The following is a 25505-nucleotide window of genomic DNA, read 5'->3' as shown; positions in this document are numbered from 1 at the left end:
TTCCGTTCTCCAAGATGACTTCCGCTTCCGGGTTGTCCTTTGCCGGAAACAACGTAGGGGTGACGTAAAAGGGTCGCGCGGACGGTGATTCCGGAAGAGGCGAGAGTGCGGCGAGAACATGGTGAGAATAGTTTGGGCTCGTTTCGGCGACGGGTTTGTGGGGATTCAACGCTACAACGAAATTCCTGTGTTTATGTTCATTAGGTCTTAAACTTCTAACGGAGCCTGTGTTTGGGGGACTAAGGAGAAGCGCTTGAGAGAAAGGAAAGGGAATGTACGAGAGGGGGAAAAAGGAACTTTTAAGAGATGTATTTCCAACTCATTTAATTCTAAAATTTCTGTTTCAAGGGAAAGCAAAAGAAAACGAGGAAGTATGCGACCATGAAAAGAATGCTCAGTCTGAGGGATGAGAGACTGTGAGTGTCCGGAATCAACTAGGTTCTTAGAATACCCAGAAATTCAGGAGTCACGAGGGGATAAGTAGTAAAAGTTCTTGTTACTTTGGTTTTCCTTACATTGTTATTGTGTCTTGGATTTATATTGCATAGGATAGTAGTCAAATGTTTAACATTCAAACGATGGGAATTAAACACCTCACACCGATCTATCACATTTAAGCCTCGTAATAGTTATTTGAAGTAGAAGTGAATGTCTTTATCTTCACATTGTTACACTATCACATTCCTTAGGGGGGGGAAATGTCATTGTCGAAAAACGGTGTCACACATCAGGCTTGTTTCTCCAGTAATGACAGGCAGTTTTGGGGCGGCGGGGTTTGTGTGCGTGTGCCAGGCCTGGACTCTGTCTCTGAACATTTTTTTTTCTCAAAGCTAGCACCCTCCCAATTGTACCACAGCTCCACCTCCAGCTTTTTGGTGATTAATTGGAGATAAGTGATTCATGAAGGTTTGCCCAGCTGACTTCTACGATCTCGGCCTCTGGAGTAGCTAGAATTAGGAGTGAGCCACTGGCTCCTGACTTCTGCTGTTTTCGAAAGAGAGATGGAAAACTCTCAGATGCCCCTATTTTCTAAATCTTATCCAGGTCACTGTAGAGAAGTGGACTGATAGTATCTATTTTGAGTCTGATTTGAGTCTTCAGAAGTAATTATCAGTTTCTGGAGGGTGGATTTTGGTCCTTGATTAGAAGAGCTTCTGATTTAGGGAAAAGGTGTAATCATCATTATCACCAGGGCTGGGAATGTAGCTTAGTGGTAGAGTGCTTGCCTAACATGCATGAAGCCCTGGGTTCAATTCCTCAGTAGTACGTAAACAGAAAAGGCCAGAAGTGGTGCTGTGGCTCAAATGGTAGAGTTCTATCCTTGAGCAAAAGAAGCCCAGAGACAGTGCCCAGGCCCTGTATTCAAGGCCCAGGACTGGAGGGGGGAAAAAAGGAACTTTCAAATATAACTACTGGAAGAAGGGAAAAGGAAGAATGAATAATTTTGAAATACATTGCAACTATAAGTGAAAACATGAAAAGACTCAATGGAACCTGTTATCAGTAGAGGATTGAGGAGGAGGAAAAAGAGAAAATGATTTGGTGGGGAAAAGGGGCTAAAGGAAGAAGGTTGAGCTAATAAGGATGATGAAGGGAGAACATAGTCCAAGAAGATATTTTGCATTTATGGAAATAGAACATTGAAACTTGTTGAAAATATTTCAGAAGGGGAGAAAGAGGGAAGGGAGTAATTAGAGATTGGAATATATTGTAAACATGTAGAAATATAACTATAAATTTCCCCCACCATACACCAATAATTTAAAAAATATTATAAATACTTTGATTTCTTCTTCCCTGAATTTAATTTACTTTTTTTTCAGTAAAGAAAAGGATAGGTTAAAGCCTAAAAAGAAAGAAAAGAAGGATCCCACTGCACTGAAGGAAAGAGAAGTGTGAGTAAACAAAACGTTTAAGTTTTCCATTAAAACTAGAAAAGACATGCCTAAAGTAAAGCCATGGACCTTTCAGGAATCCAGGCTTTCCCTGAGCTGATATGCTCAGGTGTTTGTTAGTAATTATACAGGTGAAATTTTGTTATTAACCAACACAATATAATGCTAATGCTTTTATAGGTTTTAGATTTCCTGGAGCAGTAAACTTTCTCTTAAAACTCTGGGGATATGGTGGGTGCCAGCACCTCACACCTGTAATCCTAGGGATTCAGAAGCCTGAGATCTGAGGATTGCAGTTTGAAACCAGCTCAGGCAGGAAAGTCCATTAGACGCTTACCTCCAATTAATCACTACTTAAGCTGTTACTCAAGTGATAGAGTTCTAGCCTTAAGCACAAAAGCTCAGGGACAATGCCTAGACCCTGAGTTCAAGCCCCATGACTGGTATAGACAACAAAAACAAAAACCCTCTGCAGATATAATCTGATTATTTTATTGTTTGCCCAGAATCTTTTAATTGAAATGAATACCAGAAAATTTAAACATGGTTTTTGTTTTTCTTTTGTTTTTGTGGGGGAGATCAAGGTGGGGACAGACAAAAGGAAAAAGGAAGAGTGCAAGAAAACAGTTAAATATTCAATATACATATGTGAAAATAGGACCAGTAACTTGAGAAGATGAAGGGGGGGATGAGGAGAATGATGGAAAGGGTGATAATGGTCAGATATATTGTACTCATAATCTGACATGTTGAATTGAAACTCTTTTGTACAACTCCTTAAAGGTAATTTCAAGACTAAGAAAGACAGCTGGGTGTTGGTGGCTCATGCTTATAATCCTACATATTCAGGAAGCTGAGGTTTAAGCATTGCTGTTCAAAGCCAGCTCGGGCAGGAAAGTCCCATGGGACTTTATCTCTACTATAAACTACTCAGAAAAAAGCTGCAAGTTGTGCTCTGGCTCAAGTAGTAGAACTCTAGCCTTGAACAAAAGAAGATAAAAGACTAAGGCCCTGAATTCAAGTCCCAGGACTGGCACACACACAAACAGTTGGGATGGAAAAAAATATTTTTTTAATTGCTGCTGCTTATCATCCCGACTTTTTAAAAAAGACATACTGTATCACCCACCAGAAAAGTAAGAATATATTTTTCAGAATGGAGGTCATTTAAAAATAGCTATTTATTTATTTGTTCATTTGTTTATTAGCCAGTATTGGAGGTTATACTCACGGTCTCCTGTTTGGTGAGCCCTCACTGAGCCTCGCCTCCAAATCAGTTTTTATTCTGTTTATTTTGAAGTTGGAATCTCCCAGACTTACTGTCCAGGCTGACTTCAAACCATGATCCTCTAGATCCCAACCTCCTGAGATTACATGTGTGAGCCACCAGGAACCAACAAGGACATTCTTTTAAAATCAATATATTTAGCTATTATGTCACTAGTAGTTAAACCCTTCATACCAACAACAACAAAAATCATACTTGAACCTGACACATTTTCCTTGTTCTCATTATGGCCTGCATTGCTAGTGGCTATATTATCACAGGTGGATGCTGGCCATGAACTAGAATTTGCAGATCATTAACTTTTAAATGAGAAACAGGTTTTGTTGTAGGATTGTGTAACACATAATCCTATCCTTTTGTAAACTCTTCTCCAAATCACATTTTTACAGGAATTTAGGATCCTATGAAAATGACAAACTTAGTATTATTCTACTCAAAGAACTATATTCTTTGCCAGTGGCTCATGTTTATAATCCTAGCTACTCAGAAGGCTGAGATCTGAGGATCTCAAATCAGAGCCAGCCCAGGCAAAAAAGTCCATGAGACTCTTATCTCCAATTAACCACTAGAAAACCAGAAGTGGCACCATGGATCAACGTGGTAGAGTACTATCCTTGAGCCCAAGAGCTCAGGGACGAAGCCCAGGCCCTGAGTTCAAGTCCCATGACTGGCAAAAAAAAAAAATATATTCTTCTTCTTTGTACACATGGCTATCCTCCACATAGAGGGAAAACTAAGTTGGATCATTGCATTTTATTATTTTTAATATATATTTTTTATTGTAAAGATACTATATAGAGGGGTTACAGTTACATGAGTAAGTAATGAGTACATTTCCTATCGAGTATCCTTACCCCCTCCTTTGTTTTTCCCCTACTATCTCTTTCCTCCTCACCTCCCCAACTCCTCCCCTCCCCCCAAAGTTATAAAGTTCATTTTCATTGTACATCTCATTGTTACAATGGGTCAACCTGGATCCTTATTTCCGCATTTTGTTATTTCCCTTCCCCTCCCCAAATTAGAAAAATGTACATACAAGATGGAGGGCACCAGAGGGTCACTGCATTTTAAAAGTTGTGACAAGGGGCTGGGAAGGTGGCTCAGTGGTAGAGCGCTTGCCTTGCATGCATGAGGCCCTGGGTTCCATTCCTCAGCACCACATAAGCAAAAAGAAAAAAGCCGGAAGTGGTGTTGTGGCTCAAGTGGTAGAGTGCTAGCCTTGAGCTGAAGAGCTGAGGGACAGTGCCCTGGCCCAGAGTTCAGGCTCCATGACTGGACCCAAAAAAAATAAAATAAAATAAAAATAAAAGTTGTGACAAGCATGCTAATGATATGAGATAAGATATGCTGTTGTTTTTTTCTTTACCTTCTTTTTTAAGATTTATTCCCAATGAACAAGGGGAAAGGTATTTCAGGTTTTTTGTTTGTATGTATGTTTGTTTGTTTGTTTTTTGTAATTGAACTCAGGGCCTGAATGCCAGCTCTCAGCTGTTTTTTTGCTCATGGCTAATGCTCTACCACTTGAGCCACAACTCCACTTAACAACCTTTGGGTAGTTAGCTGGAGATAAAAGTCTTGTGGACTTTACTTCCCTGACTGGCTTTGAACTGGGATCCTCAGACCTCAGCCTTGTGAGGAATTAGGATTATATGCAAGAATCATCTGTGCCTGGCTGAAAAGGTGTTTTGTGTATAGTAAATTATCTGGAGCAGAGATTCCTTTTTTTCATTTTGTTTTAATTGATACCAAAGTGTCAATTTAATCCTAATTTTGTTCTTATTTTCTTTTTTCTTTAGCCCCCAACATCCTTCCTGCTTATTTTTCCAATATAATACACAACTGGGCCCACCTTACCACATCCTGGTTGATACCAACTTTATCAACTTTTCCATTAAAGCCAAACTGGACTTAGTACAGTCAATGATGGACTGTCTGTATGCCAAGTGTGAGTATCATCCTTTTATGATTCTGTAACATCTGTAAGGAATAATCCTATTTATCCAAATATATGAAAGAAAAAATAAATGAGTCCATGTGAGGTTCTTTTTTTTTTTTTTTTTGGTCAGTCATGGGGCTTGAACTCTGGTTCTGGACGCTGTCCCTGAGCTCTTCAGCTCAAGGCTAGTACTCTACTACTTGAGCCACAGCACCACTTCCAGTTTTCCGAGTAGTTTATTGGAGATAAGAGTTTCACGGACTTTCCTGCCTAGGCTGGCTTTGACCCATGATCCTAGGATCTCAGCCTCCTGAGTAGCTAGGATTACAGGTGTGAGCCACCGGAGCCCAGCTCCACGTGAGCTTCTTAATAAATGAATTGCTAGCCTTTTAACTGGAACTGTCGTAACTCTGGTAACTTTCAATTACTTGATATATAATGCAGACTTGACTAGGAGTTAATTAAATTCTCACAATTCAGTAAACAGTCCTTTGACTATCGTTATAGATATGAATTTTTGACACAAAAAGGGGGACTTTTCTTATTAGAATTCAGGATTTACAATTTCTGATGCTGGGTGCCAGTGGTTCATGCCTGTAAATCTAGGTACTCAGAAGTCTGAGGATCATCACAGTTCAAAACCAGCTTGGGCAGGAAAGTTTATGAGATTTTTATTTCCAGTTAACCAACAAATAACCTAAAGTGGAGCTGTGGCCTAAGTGGTAGCTTGCTAGCCTTGAGTGAAAAAACCAAGGGACAGCACCCAGGCCTGAGTTCAAGCCCCAGCATTAGCACACCAAAAAAATGTGTGTGAAAATCTGTATTCTTTTCAGTATGTCTGTATATTCTATTGTATTAAGGAGAATACATTGTCCATTTTATTCCAGTATGCAAAAGCTAAATAGGACATTTTGCCATTTTTTAATCACATATCTATAAGTTTGAAAATGGTCAATTTCTAAGTTTATTCAGATGGTGTTTATTTGTGCCAATGAATAAATGAAGGGTCTGAAGTAGTTTACACATCAGTATACAATTTACCAGTAACAGTTTTCAATTTAACAAATTTTGTTTATATTTATTTTTTAACCCATTTAAAGTTATAAGTGAAAGTTAGACTTACATAACATTAATAACAAATGAATTAATTGTGAACCTTGATGCCCAGCTAGCCTTGAACTGCAATCCCCAGTCTTTGCTTCCAAAGTTGTTAAGATTATAGGTTTACACAAGTGAACCTGCCCAGTGTTCTCTTTCTTTTCTACCTAATAAACCAAATAGAATCTAGTTGGCGTCTTCTTCTGCTTAGAGTCCTGTTGACTTAGTTTCCTTGTCAGTAGAAGGACTTTCTAAAGCCAGGCACCAATGGCCTGTCTACTCAGGAAGCTGAGATCTGAGGATCATGGTTCCCAGGCAGGAATGTCCCAGTTCTGTGACTCATCTCCAATTAACCACCAGAAGATCAGAAGTGGTGCTGTGGCTCAAGTGGTAGAGCGCTCACCTTTAGCTGAAGAGCTGAGGGACAGTGCCCAGGCTGAATGTTCAAACCCTGCAACCAACCAAAAAAAAAAGACTCTCCAGTTAACCAGCAGAAAAGCTGGACTAGAGGTGTGGCTCAAGTGGTAGAGCACCATCTGTGCAAAAAAAGCAGAGCAAGAGCTCAAGGCCCTGAGTTCAAGTCTTGATAACAATGTGCGCGTGCATTCATGTGCACACACACACACACACATAAAGTGTTACTAATTTTTAAATTTTAGTATAAATACAGAAAGGTTCCTATAATGCTTTTCCTTAGAAAAGGGCATTTCAAAAAGTTCATATTTAATCTGTGTGAATTAGAGGTTATTTTTATTTATTAATAAAATGAGCTGGGTGTTGCTGGCTCACGCCTGTAATCCTAGCTACTCAGCAGGCAGAGATCTGAGGATCATAATTCAAAGCCAGCCCTGGCAAAAAAGTTCCCAAGAGACTCTTCTCTAAGCACCAGAAAGCAGGAAGTGGAGTTGTGGCTATAGTGGTAGAGCGCTAGCCTTGAGCAAGAAGAGTTCAGGGACAGTGCCCAGAACCTGAGTTCAAGCCCCATGACCACCAACAACAAAAAGCAGAGTTCAAGCCCCATGACCACCAACAACAAAAAGCATTGTTTTTCTTTTTTTACAAAACAACTTATTCAGATATTATTTATGTACTTAAAGTGTACAACTTAATGGCTTTTAGCATATTCACACAGCTTATGAATCAATTCATTACTACAATTTTAGAACATTTTTATTGCTATGAGACCCCAAATCCTTTAGCTACTCAACCCTTTCTAGCCTATACCCAACCCCCAAACTTCCTCCTGAGTGACACAGATCTGCTTCTGCCCCTCTGGTCTAGATCTGGTTATTCTGGACATTTTATAAAAATCAATCTTTGTCTTCCTTTATGTATTATGATCTTTCAAGATAATCCCTGTTGTTAGCGTATATGAGTATTTTAGTGTGTTAATGTCAGTACTAGGGCTGAACTCTAGTCCTCACACTTTTCACTGAGCTCTTTTGCTTAATTAAAGTTGGTGTTCTATCCCTTGAGGTACACCTCCACCTCCAGCTTTTTGGTGGTTAATCAGAAATAAGAGTTTATAGACATACATACAGGCTGACTTTGAACACAGATTCTCAAATCCTAGCCTTTTTTTTTTTTTTTTTTGTCGGTCGTGAGGCTTGAACTCTAGGCTTGGGTGCTGTCCCTGCGCTCTTCAGATCAAGGCCAGCACTCTTACCACTTGAGCCACAGCGCCACTTCCGGTTTTCTGGTGGTTTATTGGAGATAAGAGTCTCACGGACTTTCATGCCTGAGCTGGCTTTGAACTACAATCATCAGATCTCAGCCTCCTGAGTAGCTAGGATTACAGGCGTGAGCCACCAGCACCTGGCTATTCAAATCTTATCCTTAAGTAGCTAGGTTTACAGGTAAGCACTACCAGTACCCCAGCCATGTATCAGTATTTTTTTTATTATTTTGCTTATTTTATTTTACTTACTTTTGTTGGTACTGGGCCTTGAACTAAAAGGCTATTTTGCTCAAGTGGTGTTCTGCCACTTGAGCCACTCCTCTACTTCTTTGCTTTTTCCCTCCCTCCTTCCCTCCCTCCCTCCCTCTCTCTCTCTCTCTCTCTCTCTCTCTCTCTCTCTCTCTCTCCCTCCCTCTCTCTCTCCCTCTCTCTCCCTCTCTCTTTTCCTCTCTCTCTTCCTCTTCCTTCCTTCCTTCCTTCTTTCCTTCCTTCCTTTCTTTTCTTTTCTTTTCTTTTCCTTCTGTTTGGTGCCGGTACTGGAACTTGGACTGTGCTGTGCCTGAGCTTTTCTGCTCAAGGATAGATGCTCTACCATTGAGACATAGCTCCAATTCCAGCTTTTTTTTTTTTTCTTGGTATTTAACTGGAGATCAAAGTCTCACAGACTTTCCTACCTGGACTGGTTTAGAACTGCGATTCTCAGATCTTAGCCTCTTGAGTAGCTAGGATTATAGGCATGAGCCACCAGTGCCTGGCTCCAACTTCACCATTTTTTATGCAGTGATGTAACTTTCAGGTTTCTCATTATAAAATGAGGATGATGATAATTAAGGCAACAATGCCATCTGGTGAAGTAAGTGAAGTTATTCTTATAAAGTGTCTGGTATATAATATATTATCATAAGCTACTGTAAGCTTTATACAGTAAAAAAAAATTATCCCTTTGACAAATGCGTAAAGAATTTTACCTGCTTTATTTTTATTCTATTGTAGCTTTCTGTTTAACAATTTTAAAAATTCATGCTTTCTTCTGGCTCTCATTTAAAATTTTCCATCTAGAACTTATAAAAATAATGACTGGATGTGATTTAACTTTTGACAGATAGTTGTCGAAGTCTGGATGTGGAGTTAGGACAGTTTCTCAGCTTCTTTGTAAATAGGTTTCTTCTAGTCCTTTCTGTTTATTATAGTGTTATTCTGCTGTCATTCCATAAGTCTACTGGTCTCTTAAAGACAATAGGAGATTCAGAAGATTTCTTCACAAGTGCTGTTACTAATTTTTTGTGCTTTTTTTTCTTTTTTCTCTCAGGTATCCCTTGTATAACTGACTGTGTAATGGCTGAAATTGAGAAATTGGGGCAGAAGTATCGAGTGGCTCTAAGGTAAGAATAGCTAGTCTAAGTTTATTCTAGGTTGTTATATTGATGATTGTTTTGGTCCTCCTTCATCTTTAGTGTCCAAAGTTTTTTTTTAGCCTACTAGGTAAAATAAAAATCAAATGAATTTTGTGATTCAAAAAGCTGATATTTGAAGTTCAGAAATTTTTACGTGAGAGGCGAGGCTGATTTGGGGAGAATCAATGTTATAAACCAAATTTGCAAAGCTCCATCCCAGCAACAATCAGAAGCCTAAAGTAGATGGATCAGTCAAGGTATTCATGCAAGCAGGAAGTGAGACCCATCTCAAAAATAACCAAGAAAAGACAGAACTGGAAATGTGCCTCAGTGGAAGAGTAACTGCCTAGTAAGCATGAGGCTCTTAGTCCAAACTCCTGGCCAAACCTGTCTCCTCCCCACCCTTCACAGAGAAAAGGATGAAAATATGCATGGCACGATCCATATATCTGCAGTTTAAAAACATGCAAATTGCTAGGCACTGGTGATTCTCACCTGTAATCCTAGCTACTCAGGAGGCTGAGATCTGAGGATCGTGGTTCAAAGATCCATGAGACTTATATCCAATTAATGAGTGCCCATCTTGAGCAAAAAAGCTAAGCAAGAGCATGAGATAGAGTTCAAGCCCCCATACTAGTACAAAATAAAACAATTAAATGAAAATATGCAAATCAATACATTATTTTTAAGTATTTATATAGTAATATATATACTATATATATGTATTATATAGAGAGATATAGCTAATATGAAATCCTACCTATGTAGAAAAATGTGTGTCAGAATGATAAAACACTTAATTTTTTATAATATTTACTTGTGGAGAAGGAAAAGAGATTAAGCCCAGAGAGGGTACTTTATTTTATTTTATTTATTTTTTTGGGGGTCCGGTCATGGGGCCTGAACTCTGGGCCTGGGTACTGTCCCTCAGCTCTTCAGCTCAAGGCTAGCACTCTACCACTTGAGCCACAGCGCCACTTCCGGCTTTTTTCTTATGTGGTGCTGAGGAATCGAACCCAGGGCCTCAGGCATGCAAGGCAAGCGCTCTACCACTGAGCCACCTTCCCAGCCCCGGTACTTTATTTTTTATTTGTAATATTTCATTGGGGGAAGATAGCACTTGGGTTTGAATTGAGGTCTTTGTACTTGCTAGTTAGGTACTCTACACTGAGTGATGCTTCTTTTTGCTTTAGTTATATTTTAATAGAGTTTCATGTTTTTGCCCAGGCTAGAACACAATCCTGCTTATGCCTCCTTGTATGCCAGTATGACCAGCTTACTGGTTAGATAGCATCTTACTGTTTTTTTTCCCCCAGGGGGAGTGGTGTTAAACTTGGAGTCTAGGTTCTGTCCTTCAGCTTTTTGCTCGTCTGGCTTTCTACCACTTAAGCCACACTTCTACTTTCTGGCTTTTTGCTGATTAATTGGAGATAAGAGTCTCATGGACTTTTCTACCCAGGCCAGCTCTCTTTTTTCCCAGGCTGGCCAGGTACCATACCTTCACCTCTAGAGTAGCTGGGATTTTAGGTATAAGCCACCATACCCAGCCCCTAATATATATTTCTTTTTAGTTATTTTTTTTTTTGTCAGTTATGGGCCTTGAACTCTGGGCCTAGGCACTGTCTCTCAGTTCAAGGCAAGCTCTCTACCGCTTGAGCCACAGGACTACTTCTGGTATTCTGGTGGTTAATTGGAGATAGGAGTCTCACAGACTTTTCTGCCCAAGCTGGCTTTGAACTATGATCCTCAGATCTCAGCCTCCTGAGTAGCTAGGATTATAGGTATGATCTACCAGTGCCCAGCTCCTAAAATGTTTTTGTTGGTTTTTTTTGTCTCTCCTTCCCTTCATCTCTTCCTCCCCCACCTCCCCAACCTGATACTAAGGGATACTAAGGCTTGAACTCAAGGCCTCACACTTACTTGGCTTCCTTTTTAGCTGTTCTCTCTCTCCTAAGCCATGGCTCCAAGTCCATGATTAATTTGGAGGTAGAGTCTCTGACTTTTCTGACTGCACTGACCTCAAAACACTGCCCTCTGCATTTCAGCCTCCTGAGTAACTAAGATTACAGAATGAACCACCACCAACACTTGGCATGTTTCATTTCTGTGTGTGTGTGTGTGTACACGTGTGCACGGGCACTCACCATACACATGCACACTGGTACTAGGGCTAACTCAGGGCCTGAGCATTTTCCCTCTGGTGCTTTCCAGTTGATCCACACCTCCACTTCTGCAGGTTAGAGATAAGAGTCTCATAGACTTTGCTTCCCAAACTGGCTTTAAACCACGATCCTCAGAACTCAGGCTCTTGAGTAACAAGGATTACAGGCACCAGCCACCTGGGCCTGGCAGTATTTTATTTCTTTATTTCTTTTGTTTTGGTACCCGTCCTGAGGCTTGAACTCGGCCTGGGCACTGTCCCAAAGCTTTTTGATCAAGGCTAGCTACAGTACTTCTGGCTTTTTGGTGGTTGGTTGGAGATAAGAGTCTCACAAACTTCCCTTTCTGGACTGGGTTTTGGATCTTGATTCTCATATCTCAGCCTCCTGAGGATTACAGGTGTAAGCCACTGGAGCCTTATGTTCCTATTCCTCCTGCTCCTTCTCCTCCTCCTCTTCCTCCTTCTCCCTTTTTTTTTTTTTTTGCTGGTCCTGGGGCAGCCTACATGCTATCTCTGAGCCTTTTTGTGCATAAGTCTAGCACTCTACCGCTTAAGCCACAGTGCCATTTCAGGCTTTTTCTGAGTAGTTTGTTGGAGTCTCACAGATGGGCTGGTAATGTGGCCTAGTGGTAGAGTGGTTGCCTAGCATACATGAAGCCCTAGGTTCGATTCCTCAGTACCACATAAACAGAAAAGGCCAGAAGTGGCACTGTGGCTCAAGTGGTAAAGTGCTAGCCTTGAGGAAAAAAAGCTCAGGGACAGTGCTCAGACCAAGTTCAGGTCCCATAACCGACCAAAAAAAAAAAGAGTCTCACAGACGTTCCTGCATGAGCTGGCTTTGAACCACAGTTCTCAGATCTCAGCTTCCTGAGTAGCTAGGACTACAGGTGTGAGCCCACTATTTCTTTTTTTTTTTTTTTTTTATTTTGGGTCCGGTTGTAGGGCCTGAACTCTGGGCCTGAGCGCTGTCCCTCAGCTCTTCAGCTGAAGGCTAGCGCTCTACCACTTGAGCCACAGCGCCACTTCCGGCTTTTTTCTTTTTTCTTATGTGGTGCTGAGGAATTGAACCCAGGGCCTCAGGCATGCAAGGCAAGTGCTCTACCACTGAGCCACCTTCCCAGCCCCTATGTTTCATTTCTTAATGAAACGTTTTCTGAGGGTAGACACAGGTGTTCATCATTCTTTACCCTTTTATATATATCTGAAATACTTTTAACTAAAAGGAGGAAAGGCAAATTTTTAATTAAAAACAAAGGATGAGCAGGAAAAACAGACACCAGCTTTGGCTATGAAGGGGAAAAGAAATACAATGTTAGCTGGACAGGCAAGGAAATAAAAGGTTACTTGTGTTTATTTAGTGGGAGTACAGTTTTTTCATCTTCATTTTACCTCCATGTCCTTTTTCTAAATTCACACAACCCACATGGACCTTACACCCAGTCCCTGCAATAAGGGAGCATTCTGTTGCACTCAGTGTCTCAGTGCTGCGCTGTGTTTTTATTTGTTTCAGTCTAGCATCATCATTGTGCAATAGAAAGAACATGCATGTGGGAGTAATTTTGGCTTTTCAATTTTATATTAAAATAATACAATTAAATTTTTCATGACAATTTAAAAAATATAAGTAATAAAAACTGAAAGTCCTCTATATTTTTACTTTGCCTGTTTATTCCTATCCAGAAATAACAAGTAAAAATTTTTACTGTTTTTCTGTACAGACTAGCAAACCTAGAGGAAGTATCAGAGAGGGGTTTATTTTTTCTTTTTTTCTTTTTTTTTTTTTTGTTGGGTCCGGTCGTGGAGCCTGAACTCTGGGCTTGGGCGCTGTCCTTCAGCTCTTCAGCTCAAGGCTAGCGCTCTACCTCTTGAGCCACAGCGCCTCTTCCGGCTTTTTTCTGCTGCAGAATTGAACCCAGAGCCTCATGCATGCAAGGCAAGCGCTCTACCACTGAGCCACCTTCCCAGCCCCCTATTTCCCTTCTTAATGCCAGAGAAGATCATTTTTGTTGCAGGGATGCACTTTTTGGGATTCTCCAAATACTCCATGAGTGTATCCTCTTCCCAGGTGATGCCTTTATTCTTGTTGGTATCTAAGTGAATCTGGCAGCTTGACCTGTCTTCCAACCAAACAGACCATGGAGATTAGGCCCAGTCTTGTGCTTGCCTCCTTTTTCAGTGGGGTGGCACTGGGCACACTTATGAACAGAAATCTTCTTGTCTTTCTCAACATCACCCATTTTAAATTCGTTCATTTGTTGCTATTGCAAGAAGGATAACAGCTCCAAAGCCAGACGTCCTGCTCTCTAGCCCAGGGACATGCCAGCCAATGCCTTTGTACCACTGTTGGTGCAACCACTACCTTGTTGGGATTTTTTAATAGGATGGGACACCAAAACACATTTATCTTTTACCTTGTTGATGGATGTTTTGATTACCTTCAGTTTTTCAGTACCATAAACTGTGTGGTAATGACCAACCCTAGCCTGTCCTTCCACTACATTTGTGTAAGACAACTTCCCAAAAGTGATGTGGTTGGGTCAAGACTAATTTGGATTTTCATCCTGGCTTTTCCCTGCTGTGAAGATTTGAGCAAATTAATGTTGGGACCTGCTTTCTTTTATGGAAAATAGAATTTCAGAGTTTTGTGCTGAGTCATTGGCCCTAAGCATAGCAGTCATCAGTCAGCAAGCTGAAAAATCTCCAGATAATCAGGTTATGTTTGCTTTACAGATTTGTTGAAGGAAGTTATCTATTGTTTGAACATTTTCTTTAATACACTGTTATAATCCCACAGAATCGCCAAGGATCCACGATTTGAACGATTACCATGCACACACAAAGGAACCTATGCAGATGACTGCTTAGTTCAAAGAGTAACTCAGGTATCATCTTTATTTTATATTTTTGTGCCAGTCCTGGGGCTTAATCTGAAGGCTTTGACATTGTTCCTGAGCTTTTGGTACTCAGGGCTAGCAGTCTACCACTTGATCCATAGCTCCTTTTCCAGCTTTTTGGTGGTTAGCTAGAGGTAAGAGTCTCATGGACGGCCTTGCTTAAGCTGGCTTCCAAACATGATCCTCAGATGTCAGCCATCTGAGTAACTAGGGTTATAGACATGAGCCACAGGCACCTGGCAGTGCCGTCTTTTTTTTTTTTTTTTTTAGTTTATTTATTTTATTGTATTTTCGGTAGGTCATAGGGCCTGGGCACTGTCACTGTCCCTGAGCTCTTCAGCTCAAGGAAAGTGTTCTACCACTTGAGCCACAGTGCCACTTCTAGTTTTCTGGTAGTTTATTGGAGATAAAGAGTCTCCGGACTTTGAACTGTGATCCTCAGATCTCAGCCTCCTGAGTAGCTATGATTACAGGGGTGAGCCACCGGCATGTGGCTGCTTTTTTTTTTCCCTAAGGCAAGCTTATCGCTTGAAAGGTCATGGTCAGTAAAATATTTAGGAATATAAATGGTAAAATAAAAAGGACTGTATAGCAACTTTTCATAACAAGCATAGACATTTTCATTTACTTGAGAGAATGGATTGAAAACATATACTCCAACTATAATGAAAGGAGAACATGCTTTCAAATCTCAATACCTGCACTGACTTGGTATGTGACTTGGGACAGATTCTTTATCCCCCAAATCTCTGTAAAATGATTTGTATGGACTAATGTAGGTATAATAATATGACAGATTGGGGCTGGGAAGGTGGCTCAGTGGTAGAGCGCTTGCCTTGCATGCCTGAGGCCCTGGGTTAGATTCCTCAGCACCATATAAGCAAAAAAAAAAAAAAAAGCCAGAAGTGGCGCTGTGGCTCAAGTGGTAGAGTGCTAGCCTTGAGCTGAAGAGCTGAGGGACAACGCCCAGGCCAAGAGTTCAGGGACCACAACTGGACCAAAAAAAAAAAAAAGACAGAATAAAATAAGGTGCATTTCCTCCTCACAGGAATGTTGTCCCCTCTCTACAATGTTTTTCAGCCACATCTGAGAATTTCTCAGGGTTTTGTCTCACACATACCATAGGATAAGTATGTTTTGAATTCTTCCATTCTGACCCTTGTCAAACACAAGAGCTGCTATTGATTGCTTTTATAAGGACCTCTCCCAGATTGGAGATTTAACTCAATGTTGAACACTTACCTAGCATTACCAAGCCTGGAGTTTGATCACTAGTCACTAGTATTGTCTCTCCATCCCTACAAAAAAAAAAAAAAAGGAAAGACAGAAAGACAGAAGGGGAGGCAAGTGGAAGGGAAAAGAGAGTTCACTTCTCCTAGATGATAATCACCATGACATTCATCCGATTACCACTTTGACCTTTAGCCACTTATTCCATGGATGGGGCCAGCATTTCCCTTAATTTCCCATAGCACAGTTGCCACATTATAACTTTTTATAGAACTCAATGCTGCGGGGAGCCAGTGGCTCACACTAGTAATCCTAGCTGTTCAATAGGCTGAGATCTGAGGATTGTGGTTTGAACCCAGCTGGAAAGGCTGAGAGACTCTTATCTCCAATTAACCACCCAAAACAAAGCCAAAGTAGAGCTGTGACTCAAGTGATAGCCTTAAGCAAAAGAAACACATGCCCTAAGCTCACGCTCCAGGACCAGCAAAAAAAAAAAAAAAATTAAAAAAAACCAACTGGGGGCTGGGAAGGTGGTTCAGTGGTAGAGCGCTTGCCTTGCATGCATGAGGCCCTGGATTCGATTCCTCAGAACCACATAAGCAGGAAAAAAAAAGCCGGAAGTGGCGCTGTGGCTCAAGTGGTAGAATACTAGCCTTGAGCTGAAGAGCTGAGGACAGAGCCCAGGCCCTGAGTTTAGACCCTGGCTGGACCCCAAAAAAAAAAACAGCCGAGCGCTGGTGGCTCTCGCCTGTAATCCTAGCTTACTCAAGGAGGCTGAGATCTGAGGATCTGTGGTTCAAAGCCAGCTTGGGCTGGAAAGTCCGTAAGACTCTTTATCTCCAATAAACCACTCAGAAAACCAAAAGTGGCACTGTGGCTCAAGTGGTAGAGTACTTGCTTTGAGCTGAAGAGCTGAGGGATAGCACCTAGCGCTCTACCACTGAGCCACCTTCCCAGCCCCACTTCCAGATTTTTTTGCTAGATAAGTGTCTTATAGACTTTGCTGCTAGAGTTGGTTTTGAACTGCAATCCTCAGATCTCAGCCTTCTGAGTAGCTAGGGTTAGAGGTATGAGCTACTGGTGCCTAGTTCACTTAGTAAGTTTTATCTTGTTCCTTTCAAAATTCTTAGAATCAACCACATTCAGCCCAAGCAACTTGTTCTTTATTTCACAAATAAGAGTTCATTACCCATAGTAGCTACTCCACAAATTTTGCAGTCTTCCTTGTGCTAGTTACTATGAAATGAATAAAATATTCATTCATCAATACACATTCCTCTGTAGTAGAAGTGTCATTTCCAGAAGTCATTAAAAAAAAATATATACTCAGGGCTGGGAAGGTGGCTCAGTGGTAGAGTGCTTGCCTTGCATGCCTGAGGCCCTGGGTTCGATTCCTCAACACCACATAAGCAAAAAGAAAAAAGCCAGAAGTGGTGTTGCGGCTCAAGTGGTAGAGTGCTAGCCTTGAGCTGAAGAGCTGAGGGACAGCGCCCAGGCCCAGAGTTCAGGCCCCATGACCGGTCCCAAAAAAACAAACAAACAAACAAAAAAATATACTCAGGGCTGGGAAGGTGGCTCAGTGGTAGAGTGCTTGCCTTGCATGCATGAGGCCCTGGGTTTGATTCCTCAGCAACACATAAGCAAAAAGAAAAAAAGCCGGAAGTGGCGCTGTGACTTAAGTGGTAGAGTGCTAGCCTTGAGCTGAAATGCTGAGGTACAGCACCCAGGTCCAGAGTTCAGGCCGCACGACTGGACCCCCCCCCAAAAAAAAATATATATATATACTCAGAACTAGATGTAATCATTGAATCTCTCTTTCAGCACAAGTGTTACATCGTGGCTACAGTTGACCGTGACCTTAAAAGAAGAATCCGGAAGATCCCTGGAGTTCCTATCATGTACATTTCTAATCATAGGTAAAAAATTATGCGGAGGCATAATTTGGGAAATTGGGAAACTGACTAGAAGTATATAGTTTGTCAATAAAAAGTGGGATCTGTCAAAAATAAAAATGCCAAAATTACAAAGCTATAAAAAGGATTTCAAAGCCAGGTACTGATGGCTTATGCCTGTAATTCTAGCTAAGAGGCTAATATCTGAGGATTGCAGTTCAAAGCCAGCCCGCACTTCATTAAACTACCAAAAAAAAAGTAACAAGTGGAGTTGTAGCTCACATGGTAAAGTGTTAGCCTTGAGCAAAAGAAGCTCAGGGACAATGCCCAGACCCTGAGTTCAAGCACCAGGCCAGGCACAAAAAAATAAGAATTAAATTAAAATAAAAGAATCTCAAAAAAATTACTGTTTCAAATATTTATAAGGTTAGAGTTGAAGGAATGAGACAAGGTAGCAAGAACAGAGGTAGAGGATGAAGATAGGTTTTAAGAATAATGGACCAAGGGGCTGGGAAGGTGGCTCAGTGGTAGAGTGCTTGCCTTGCACACCTGAGGCCCTGGGTTCAATTCCTTAGTATCACATAAGCAAAAAAAAAAAGAATAATGGACCAAGCCAGGCGCCAGTGGCTCATGCCTGTAATCCTAGTTACTCAGGAGGTTGAGATCTGAGGATCACGATTCAAAGCCGCCGCCTCGGGCAGGAAAGTCAGTGAGACTCTAATCTCCAATAAACAACTAGAAAACCAGAAGTGGCGCTGTGGCTCAAGCGGTGGAGTGCTTGCCTTGAGCTGAAGAGCACAGGGACAACGCCCAAGCCCAGAGTTCAAGCCCCACAACCGACAAAAGAAAATAAAGAATAATGGACCATCAAATTGTTATAAGATTACTAAAAGAAATAGATGCGTTGCTTTAAAAACAAAGCATTATTTTAAGTCTAGGTAACCTTTTCGGTCAAAGATACCTGGATTTCCTGGCTCCCCCACTTGGCTAACTTTGTGCCTGATGAGTAAAGACAATAAATTACAGATAGCATTTTGCTATGATTCATTCCTTATGAGGTCCCTCTAAAATGTTCGCACTGGCAAAAAGAATTACTACTTGGAAGGTAGTAAGAGTGGTATGATCAGTAGAGGATCAGTTTTTAAATAGTTTCTGTACCCACCTTTCTTACCAGTGCAAATTTTCTCTTCTGACCAGATACAACATCGAGCGGATGCCAGATGATTATGGAGCCCCACGATTCTAATTCTTAGGAGACACAGTTCTACCACCTTCCTTGGACCAACTTTCTCCATTGCCAGTTCATACCAGTTCAATAATCAGCATGATTATTATTCTCTTCACTCATTGGCTCTATTATGAGCTGAATATGGTTAAATATACTAACTTTTTAATGTTTGTGAAATTGACATGTTGTCTTATTTAAAAGTTTGCTTTGTGGGACTGGGAAGGTGGCTCAGGGGTAGAGTGCTTGCCTTGCATGCATGAGGCCCTGGGTTCGATTCCTTAGCACCACATTAGCAAAAAGGAAAAAGCTGGAAGTGGTGCTATGGCTCAAGTGGTAGAGTGCTAGCCTTGAGCTGAAGAGCTGAGGGACAGCACCCAGGCCCAGAGTTCAGGCCCATGACCGGACCCAAAAAAAAAAAAGTTTGCTTTGTGTGGTGGCACACATCTAATCCTAGCTGCACAGGAGGCAGAGATGAGAGGATTGGCAGTTTAAGTCTAGTTCCAGCCACTACTACTACCCCAGAAAAAGAAAAACACAAGATTGTTGTTCTTTAAAAAGTAAAGATATCTAGGGGCTGGGAAGATGGCTCAGTGGTAGAGCGCTTGCCTTGCATGCATGAGGCCCTGGGTTCGATTCCTCAGCACCACATAAGCAAAAAGAAAAAAGCTGGAAGTGGTGTTGTGGCTCAAGTGGTAGAGTGCTAGCCTTGAGCTGAAGAGCTGAGGGACAGCGCCCAGGCCCAGAGTTCAGGCCCCACAACCGGACCCAAAAAAAAAAAAAAAAAAAGGTAAAGAAATCTCCCAGGTGCCAGTGGCTCATTCCTATAATTATAGCTAGTGGGGAGGATGAGATTTGAGGATCTCAGTTCCAAGCCAATCCAGACAGGAAAGTCCGGGAGACTCTTATCTCCAATAAACCACCAGAAAACTGGGAATGGCACCGTGGCTCAAGTGGTAGACCGCTAGCTTGAGCTGAAGAGCTGAGGGACAGTGCCCAGGCCCAGAGTTCAAGCCCCACGACCGACAAAATGCAAAATTTAAATTTAAAAAATGACGGTACTGCCAGGTGTCAGTGGCTCATGTCTGTAATCCTAGTTAACTCAGAAGGCTGACATGTGAGGATCATGGTTGGAATCCAGCCTAAGCAGGAACTCCATGAGACGCTTACCTCCAGTTAACCACCAAAAAGCTGGAAGAGGAGCTGTGGATCAAGTGGTAGACTGTTGCTTTGAGCACAAAAAGCTCAGGGACAGTGCTCAGACCAAAAAAAAAAAAAAAAAAACAGTTACAAAGCCCTGAGTTGAACCACCACCACAAAGATGTGTGTGTGTGTGTGTGTGTGTGTGTGTGTGTGTGTGTATGCCATAACACCTGCATTTCAAAACAATAAACCAAGAATGAAAGGTAACCTTTGCAGTAGGAGAAAATTCTTAAGAATCATATATCTAATTGGATTAATTACCAGAATGTACAAGGAACTTTTAACTTAGCCACAACAACAAAAAATCAAACACCTGTAATCCCAGCTAGTCCAGAGACAGAGATTGAAAGATTCACAGTTCAAAAGCAGCTCAGGAAAAACAATAGTAAGACACCTCACCCCTATCTCAAGCAACAATCAATTCCATGGTGGTATTGTAATGCCAGCTACATGGAAGGCAAATGGAGGAAGATTGTGGTCCAATGCTGGCCAAGGCAAAATTACAAAATAACAAGCAAAATATGGATGGGGTAGTAGAGTGCCTGTGAGACCCCGAGTTCATAAAGCCCCTGTAACATTCCCTAATAAAGCTGAAAGAAGCCCCAGAGGGTCCTTCTTCTGGAGACTTCCTCTGTTTATGCAATATAACCAGGCAATAGTGCTGTCTTCCATATGGGTGCTAATGGCCCTCTTGTTTAGGGAGAGCTTTGGAGAGATCCATCACCTAGAACCTAATAGGCAAGGATGAAAAGAAAAGATAGGGGACTGGGAAGGTGGCTCAGTGGTAGAGCACTTGCCTTGCATGCATGAGGCCCTGGGTTCGATTCCTCAGCAGCACATAAGCAAAAAGAAAAAAAGCCAGAAGTGGCGCTGTGGCTCAAGTGGGTAGAGTGCTAGCCTTGAGCTGAAGAACTGAGGGACAGCGTCCAGGCCCAGAGTTCAGGCCCCACAACTGGACCAAAAAAAAAAGACAGAATGTTTCCTACCTTTAATTTTTCTACCATGGCTTTTCTTCTTCCCAAAACAAAAGTTGAGGGGGAGGGAGCATGGCACAGTGATAGAATGCTTGCTTGCCTTGCATGCACAAGGCCCTGAGTTTGATTCCTCAGCACCATATAGGCAGAAAAAGCTGGAAGTGGCACTGTGGCTCAAGTGGTAGAGCGCTAGCCTTGAGCTGAAGAGCTGAGGGTCCAGACCCAGAGTTCAGGCCCCAGGACAAAAAAAAAAAAAATTGAAACTGTGAGTCTTGCACCAAAGCCTCATGTCCTAATCTAAGCCAGCCAGCACAGAAAAGTCCTTGAGACTCAATGTCCAATTAACTACCAAAAATTGAAGTAGAGCTGAAGCTCAAGTAGTAGAACACTACCTTCAGTGAAAAAGCTAAGGGACAGCACTGAGTTCAAGTGCCAGTACCAGCACCCTAAGAAAAGAAAAGAAAAAAAGTAGCACTACAGCTCAAATTGGTAGAGTGCTATCTTTGATCAAAAAAGCTCAGAGGCTGGGAAGGTGGCTCAGTGGTAGAGCGCTTGCCTTGCATGCCTGAGGCCCTGGAGTTCGATTTCTCAGCACCACATAAGCAAAAAGAACAAAAGCTGGAAGTGGCGCTGTGGCTCAAGTAGTAGAGCGCTAGCCTTGAGCTGAAGAACTGAGGGATAGCGCCCAGGCCCAGGCCCCACGACCGGACCCCCCCCCCAAAAAAAAAAAAAGCTCAGGGTCAGCACCCAGACCCTGAGTTCTAGCCCCACGATGGACATAAAGAAAAAAAAGTGACATTAACAAGCACACAAACCACAAAAGTATAGTTCCATAAGTTTCGCAAAAGCAGGATTTGTGAAAACATCACTTCGTTCAAGAAACATCGCTTTGTTCAACATTGTCAGTATGTCAGGAACTCCAGTTGTACTCCTCCTAATACTTACTCTTTGACTCATAGGCAGTTAACTAAAATGATATAACATTGTTTTGCCAATTTTTTAACAATATGTAAAATTAATTGTACAACTGACATTCATTTGAATTGCCATCATTTAACACTTTTGCAGAAGTACATTTATTGAATAACATATGAACAAAAATGGTCTGGGAAATTGGCTCAGTGATAGAGTGCTTGCATTGCATTGCATTGCGGCCATGGGTTCGATTCCTCAGCACCACATAAGCAGAAAAAGCTGGAAGTGGTGCCACAGCTCAAGTGGTAGAGTACTCACCTTGAGCTGAAGAGCTGAGGGACAGCGCCTAGGCCCAGAGTTCAAGCCACACAACTGACAAAAACAATAACAATAAAATGAACAAAAATTTCATCCGTTATAAGTAGTATAACTTGAATTTTTTTAAATTTGAACATACCTAGGTAATCACTCAAATTTAAAAACAAAAGTAAAAGCCAGTTGCTAATGGCTCACACCTGTAACCCTAGCTTCTCAGGCTGAGATCTGATGATCTCGGTTTGAAGCCAGCCCAGGCAGAGTCCCCATGAGATTCTTATGTCCAATTAACCACTTAAAAACCAGAAGTGGCACTGTGGCTCAAGTGGTAGAACCCTAGCCTTAAGTACAAAGAGGCTCAGAGACAGCACAACTGACAAAAGAGAAAAAAAAGAAAAGATGTGTCAGCAGAAAAGTCCGAGAGACTCTATATCCAATTAATTAGCAAAAATACTGACTGGAAATGTAGCAAAAGTAGTATTGTGCTAGCCACGAGGGAAAAACAAAAACAAAAGCCTACTGAGAGCTCACGACCTAGCACCCAAACAAAACACACACACACACACACACACACACACACACACACACACACACATTCAAAGTCCTCTTTATAACCCCTTTGTTACTATTTTGAGAATTAGGGTTCTTCTCCAGGGACACCATAGGGTATGTATATATGTACATACAAAAAGGATTGTTGGCTTGCATGGAATAATGGCATTCTCTACCTTTGTCTGTCTTTTGGGGAAGGTTTTGTCTATTTTGACTCATAGTTTCTGAGGTTCCAGTCTATAGTCCCTGGACTGTTGTTTTGTGACAGCAGCACTATGTAACACTGGAGGCCTGTGCCTAAGGAGAGCTGCTCACTCATAGCAGATGGGTCCTGTGCTTACTAGGTAAGCACTTTACAACTTAAACCATACCTCCAGTTGTCTCTTCATGTGGTCCCTTTATTGTGAAAATTCTGGTTGTTGTGGATTAGTGGTCCACAAAATCCAGTATGGCCTCATCTGTACCCTATTTCCAAATAAGGTACTTGGTATAGAACCTTAAAGGTATCTATTAGAGGGTGCAAAACAACTCATGCACAAATCATGATGTCTGTTCTTACTGTTAGTGAGAAATTTAAAAAATTTCCACCATTAAAGAAATCATTGGGGGGGGGGGGAAGGGAGGATTGGGTAGGGAGGGGGGGGGCTGGGCAGGGATGGGAAGGGGAAACAAAGGAGGAGGCTACAATGCTTAATAAGAAATGTACTCGTTATCTTGCCCATGTAATTGTAACCCCTCTGTACAGTATTTTCACAATAAAAATAAAAAAAAGAAAGCATCTCGATGAGCTGGGAAGGTGGCTCAGTGGTAGAGTGCTTGCCTTGTATGTATGAGGCCCTGGGTTTGATTCCTCAGCACCACATAAGAAAAAAGAAAAAAGCTGGAAGTGGCACTGTGGCTCAAGTGGTAGAGCGCTAGCCTTGAACTGAAGAGCTGAGGGACAGCGCCCAGGCCCAGAGTTCAGGCCCCATGACTGGACACCCCCCCCCCCAAAAAAAAGAGGGGCTGGGAAGGTGGCTCAGTGGTAGAGCACTTGCCTTGCATGCCTGAGGCCCTGGGTTCGATTCCTCAGCACCACATAAGCAAAAAGAAAAAAGCCGGAAGTGGCACTGTGGCTCAAGTGGTAGAGCGCTAGCCTTGAACTGAAGGGCTCAGGGACAGCGCCCAGACCCAGAGTTCAGGTCCCACAACTGACAAAAAAAAAAAAAAAAAAAGCATCTCCTGTAGATTTTCTTAGTAGATATTCTTCATTAGATCAATGAAGTTCTTGTTTATTTATTTATTGATTGATCTACATTTTAAAATTCAGGGTCTCATTCTTAACTCAGCTTGCTTGTTATGCTGGCACTCTACCACTTGAGCTCTACCTCCAGCCCAGCTCTTTGCTAGTCATTTTGGAGATAGAATCTTGGAGACTTTACTGGTTGGCTTTGATCCTCCAGATCTCGGCTTCCTAAGTAGCTAGGATTATAAGCATGAACCACTGAACCAATTTGCTTTAATTTATTATTTGCTAAGTGTGTCAAAGTTATGTAACTTCCCAGCTGTGGTGCTGGAAGGTGGTTCAGTGGTAGAGTGCTTGCCTTGCATGCATGAGGCCTTGGGTTCAACTGGGCAGCACCACATAAGTAGAAAAAGATGGGAGTGGTGCTATAGCTTAAGTGGTAGTGCCAGCCTTGAGCTGAAGAGCTGAGGGACAGTGCCCAGGCCCAGAGTTCAAGACCCATGACCGACAAAAAAAAATTAAATTGCTGTGACAAATACCTGAGTGAAATCCATTTAAAGGGAGGAAAGATTTATTTTTGACTCATGATTTATTTCAGTCCATGGTCTCTGGGCTATATTGTTTTGAGCCTGTGGCAGTACCTTATGTACCTTATTGTGGACCTGTGACAAAAGAGACTGACTGTTCACTTGTGGCAGGTGGGTAGGAAATAAAAAGAGGAAGTGGCAGGATCCCAGGAATCTCTTCAAAGGCACACCCTAACACCCTAGTGATCTAACTTCCTTCCATTACTCCTTCTTTCTTTCTTTCTTTCTTTTTTTTGTCAGTCATGACACTTGAACTCTGGGCCTGGGCACTGTTCCTACGTTCTTCAGCTCAAGGTGAGTGCTCTACCACTTGAACCACAGTGCCATTTCCAGTTTTCTGGTGGTTTATTGGAGATAAAAGAGTCTCATCGACTTTCCTTCCCAGGCTGGCCTTGAATGGCCATCCTCAGACCTCAGTGAATTACAGGCATGAGCCACCACACCCAGCTTATTCCTACTTCTTAAAATTCTGCTTCCCCCTAATAATGCCACAGGCCGGCCATAGGTGGAAAACCTTCTCTGTACCAAGGGCCATTTAGTTATTTATAACATAATTCACAGGCTCTACAGAATTTTCACTATAGGTAGATGGGTGGCAGGCAGTGATGGAGAACAGCATACAAGTTTATCTCAAATAATTTTAAGGTCCTAACCTGAACTGGGGACAGACATTCTCTGAGTAGCATATGGGCCTTGAGTGAACCTTTAAAATGTAAACTAATGGGCTCAGCTGATAAGAGAGAGACTTGACAAGTGGAATTACATCAAAATAAAAAGTTTCTGCACAGCAAAGATATAGTTACTAAACTAGAAAGATAGCTAACAGACTGAGAGAAAATCTTTACCAGCAATACATACAACAAAGGCCTAATATCCAAAATATACAAGAAGCTCAATAAATTAACCACTCTGAAGGCAAAATAAAAACAAAAACTAACCATTAAATAGGCAAAGGAGCTAAGGAGAAACTTCTCAGAAGATGTAAGACTGGCAAAGAAACGTATGGGAAATGCTCAACAGAAATTTCAATTTGCAGAAATGCA

At 41.7% G+C, this 25505-nt stretch overlaps 1 protein-coding gene across 1 annotated transcript; it reads left to right on the top strand.

Moving 5' to 3' along the window:
* Positions 1 to 45: 45 nt before the first annotated feature.
* On the top strand, positions 46 to 18864 carry Fcf1 (FCF1 rRNA-processing protein). The gene is made up of 8 exons (XM_042692627.1): positions 46 to 121; positions 349 to 416; positions 1824 to 1895; positions 4980 to 5128; positions 9205 to 9277; positions 14245 to 14332; positions 17396 to 17490; positions 18664 to 18864. Exons 1-8 carry the CDS (start codon positions 119 to 121, stop codon positions 18710 to 18712), a joined length of 597 nt encoding a protein of 198 aa, XP_042548561.1. The 5' UTR covers positions 46 to 118; the 3' UTR covers positions 18713 to 18864.
* Positions 18865 to 25505: the final 6641 nt, after the last annotated feature.

Source organism: Dipodomys spectabilis, unplaced genomic scaffold, assembly GCF_019054845.1.
Source record: "Dipodomys spectabilis isolate Male_0828 unplaced genomic scaffold, ASM1905484v1 ptg000157l, whole genome shotgun sequence".
Taxonomy (NCBI): Eukaryota; Metazoa; Chordata; class Mammalia; order Rodentia; family Heteromyidae; genus Dipodomys; species Dipodomys spectabilis.
This window is presented reverse-complemented; position numbering and strand designations above follow the sequence as displayed.

What these genes read in the sequence shown, in the direction of transcription:
- Fcf1 (XM_042692627.1), top strand. An exon ending in TAGTTCAAAGAGTAACTCAG is followed by an intron (nt 14,333 to 17,395) that starts GTATCATCTTTA and finishes TCTCTCTTTCAG; the next exon opens with CACAAGTGTTACATCGTGGC. An exon ending in ATGTACATTTCTAATCATAG is followed by an intron (nt 17,491 to 18,663) that starts GTAAAAAATTAT and finishes TCTTCTGACCAG; the next exon opens with ATACAACATCGAGCGGATGC.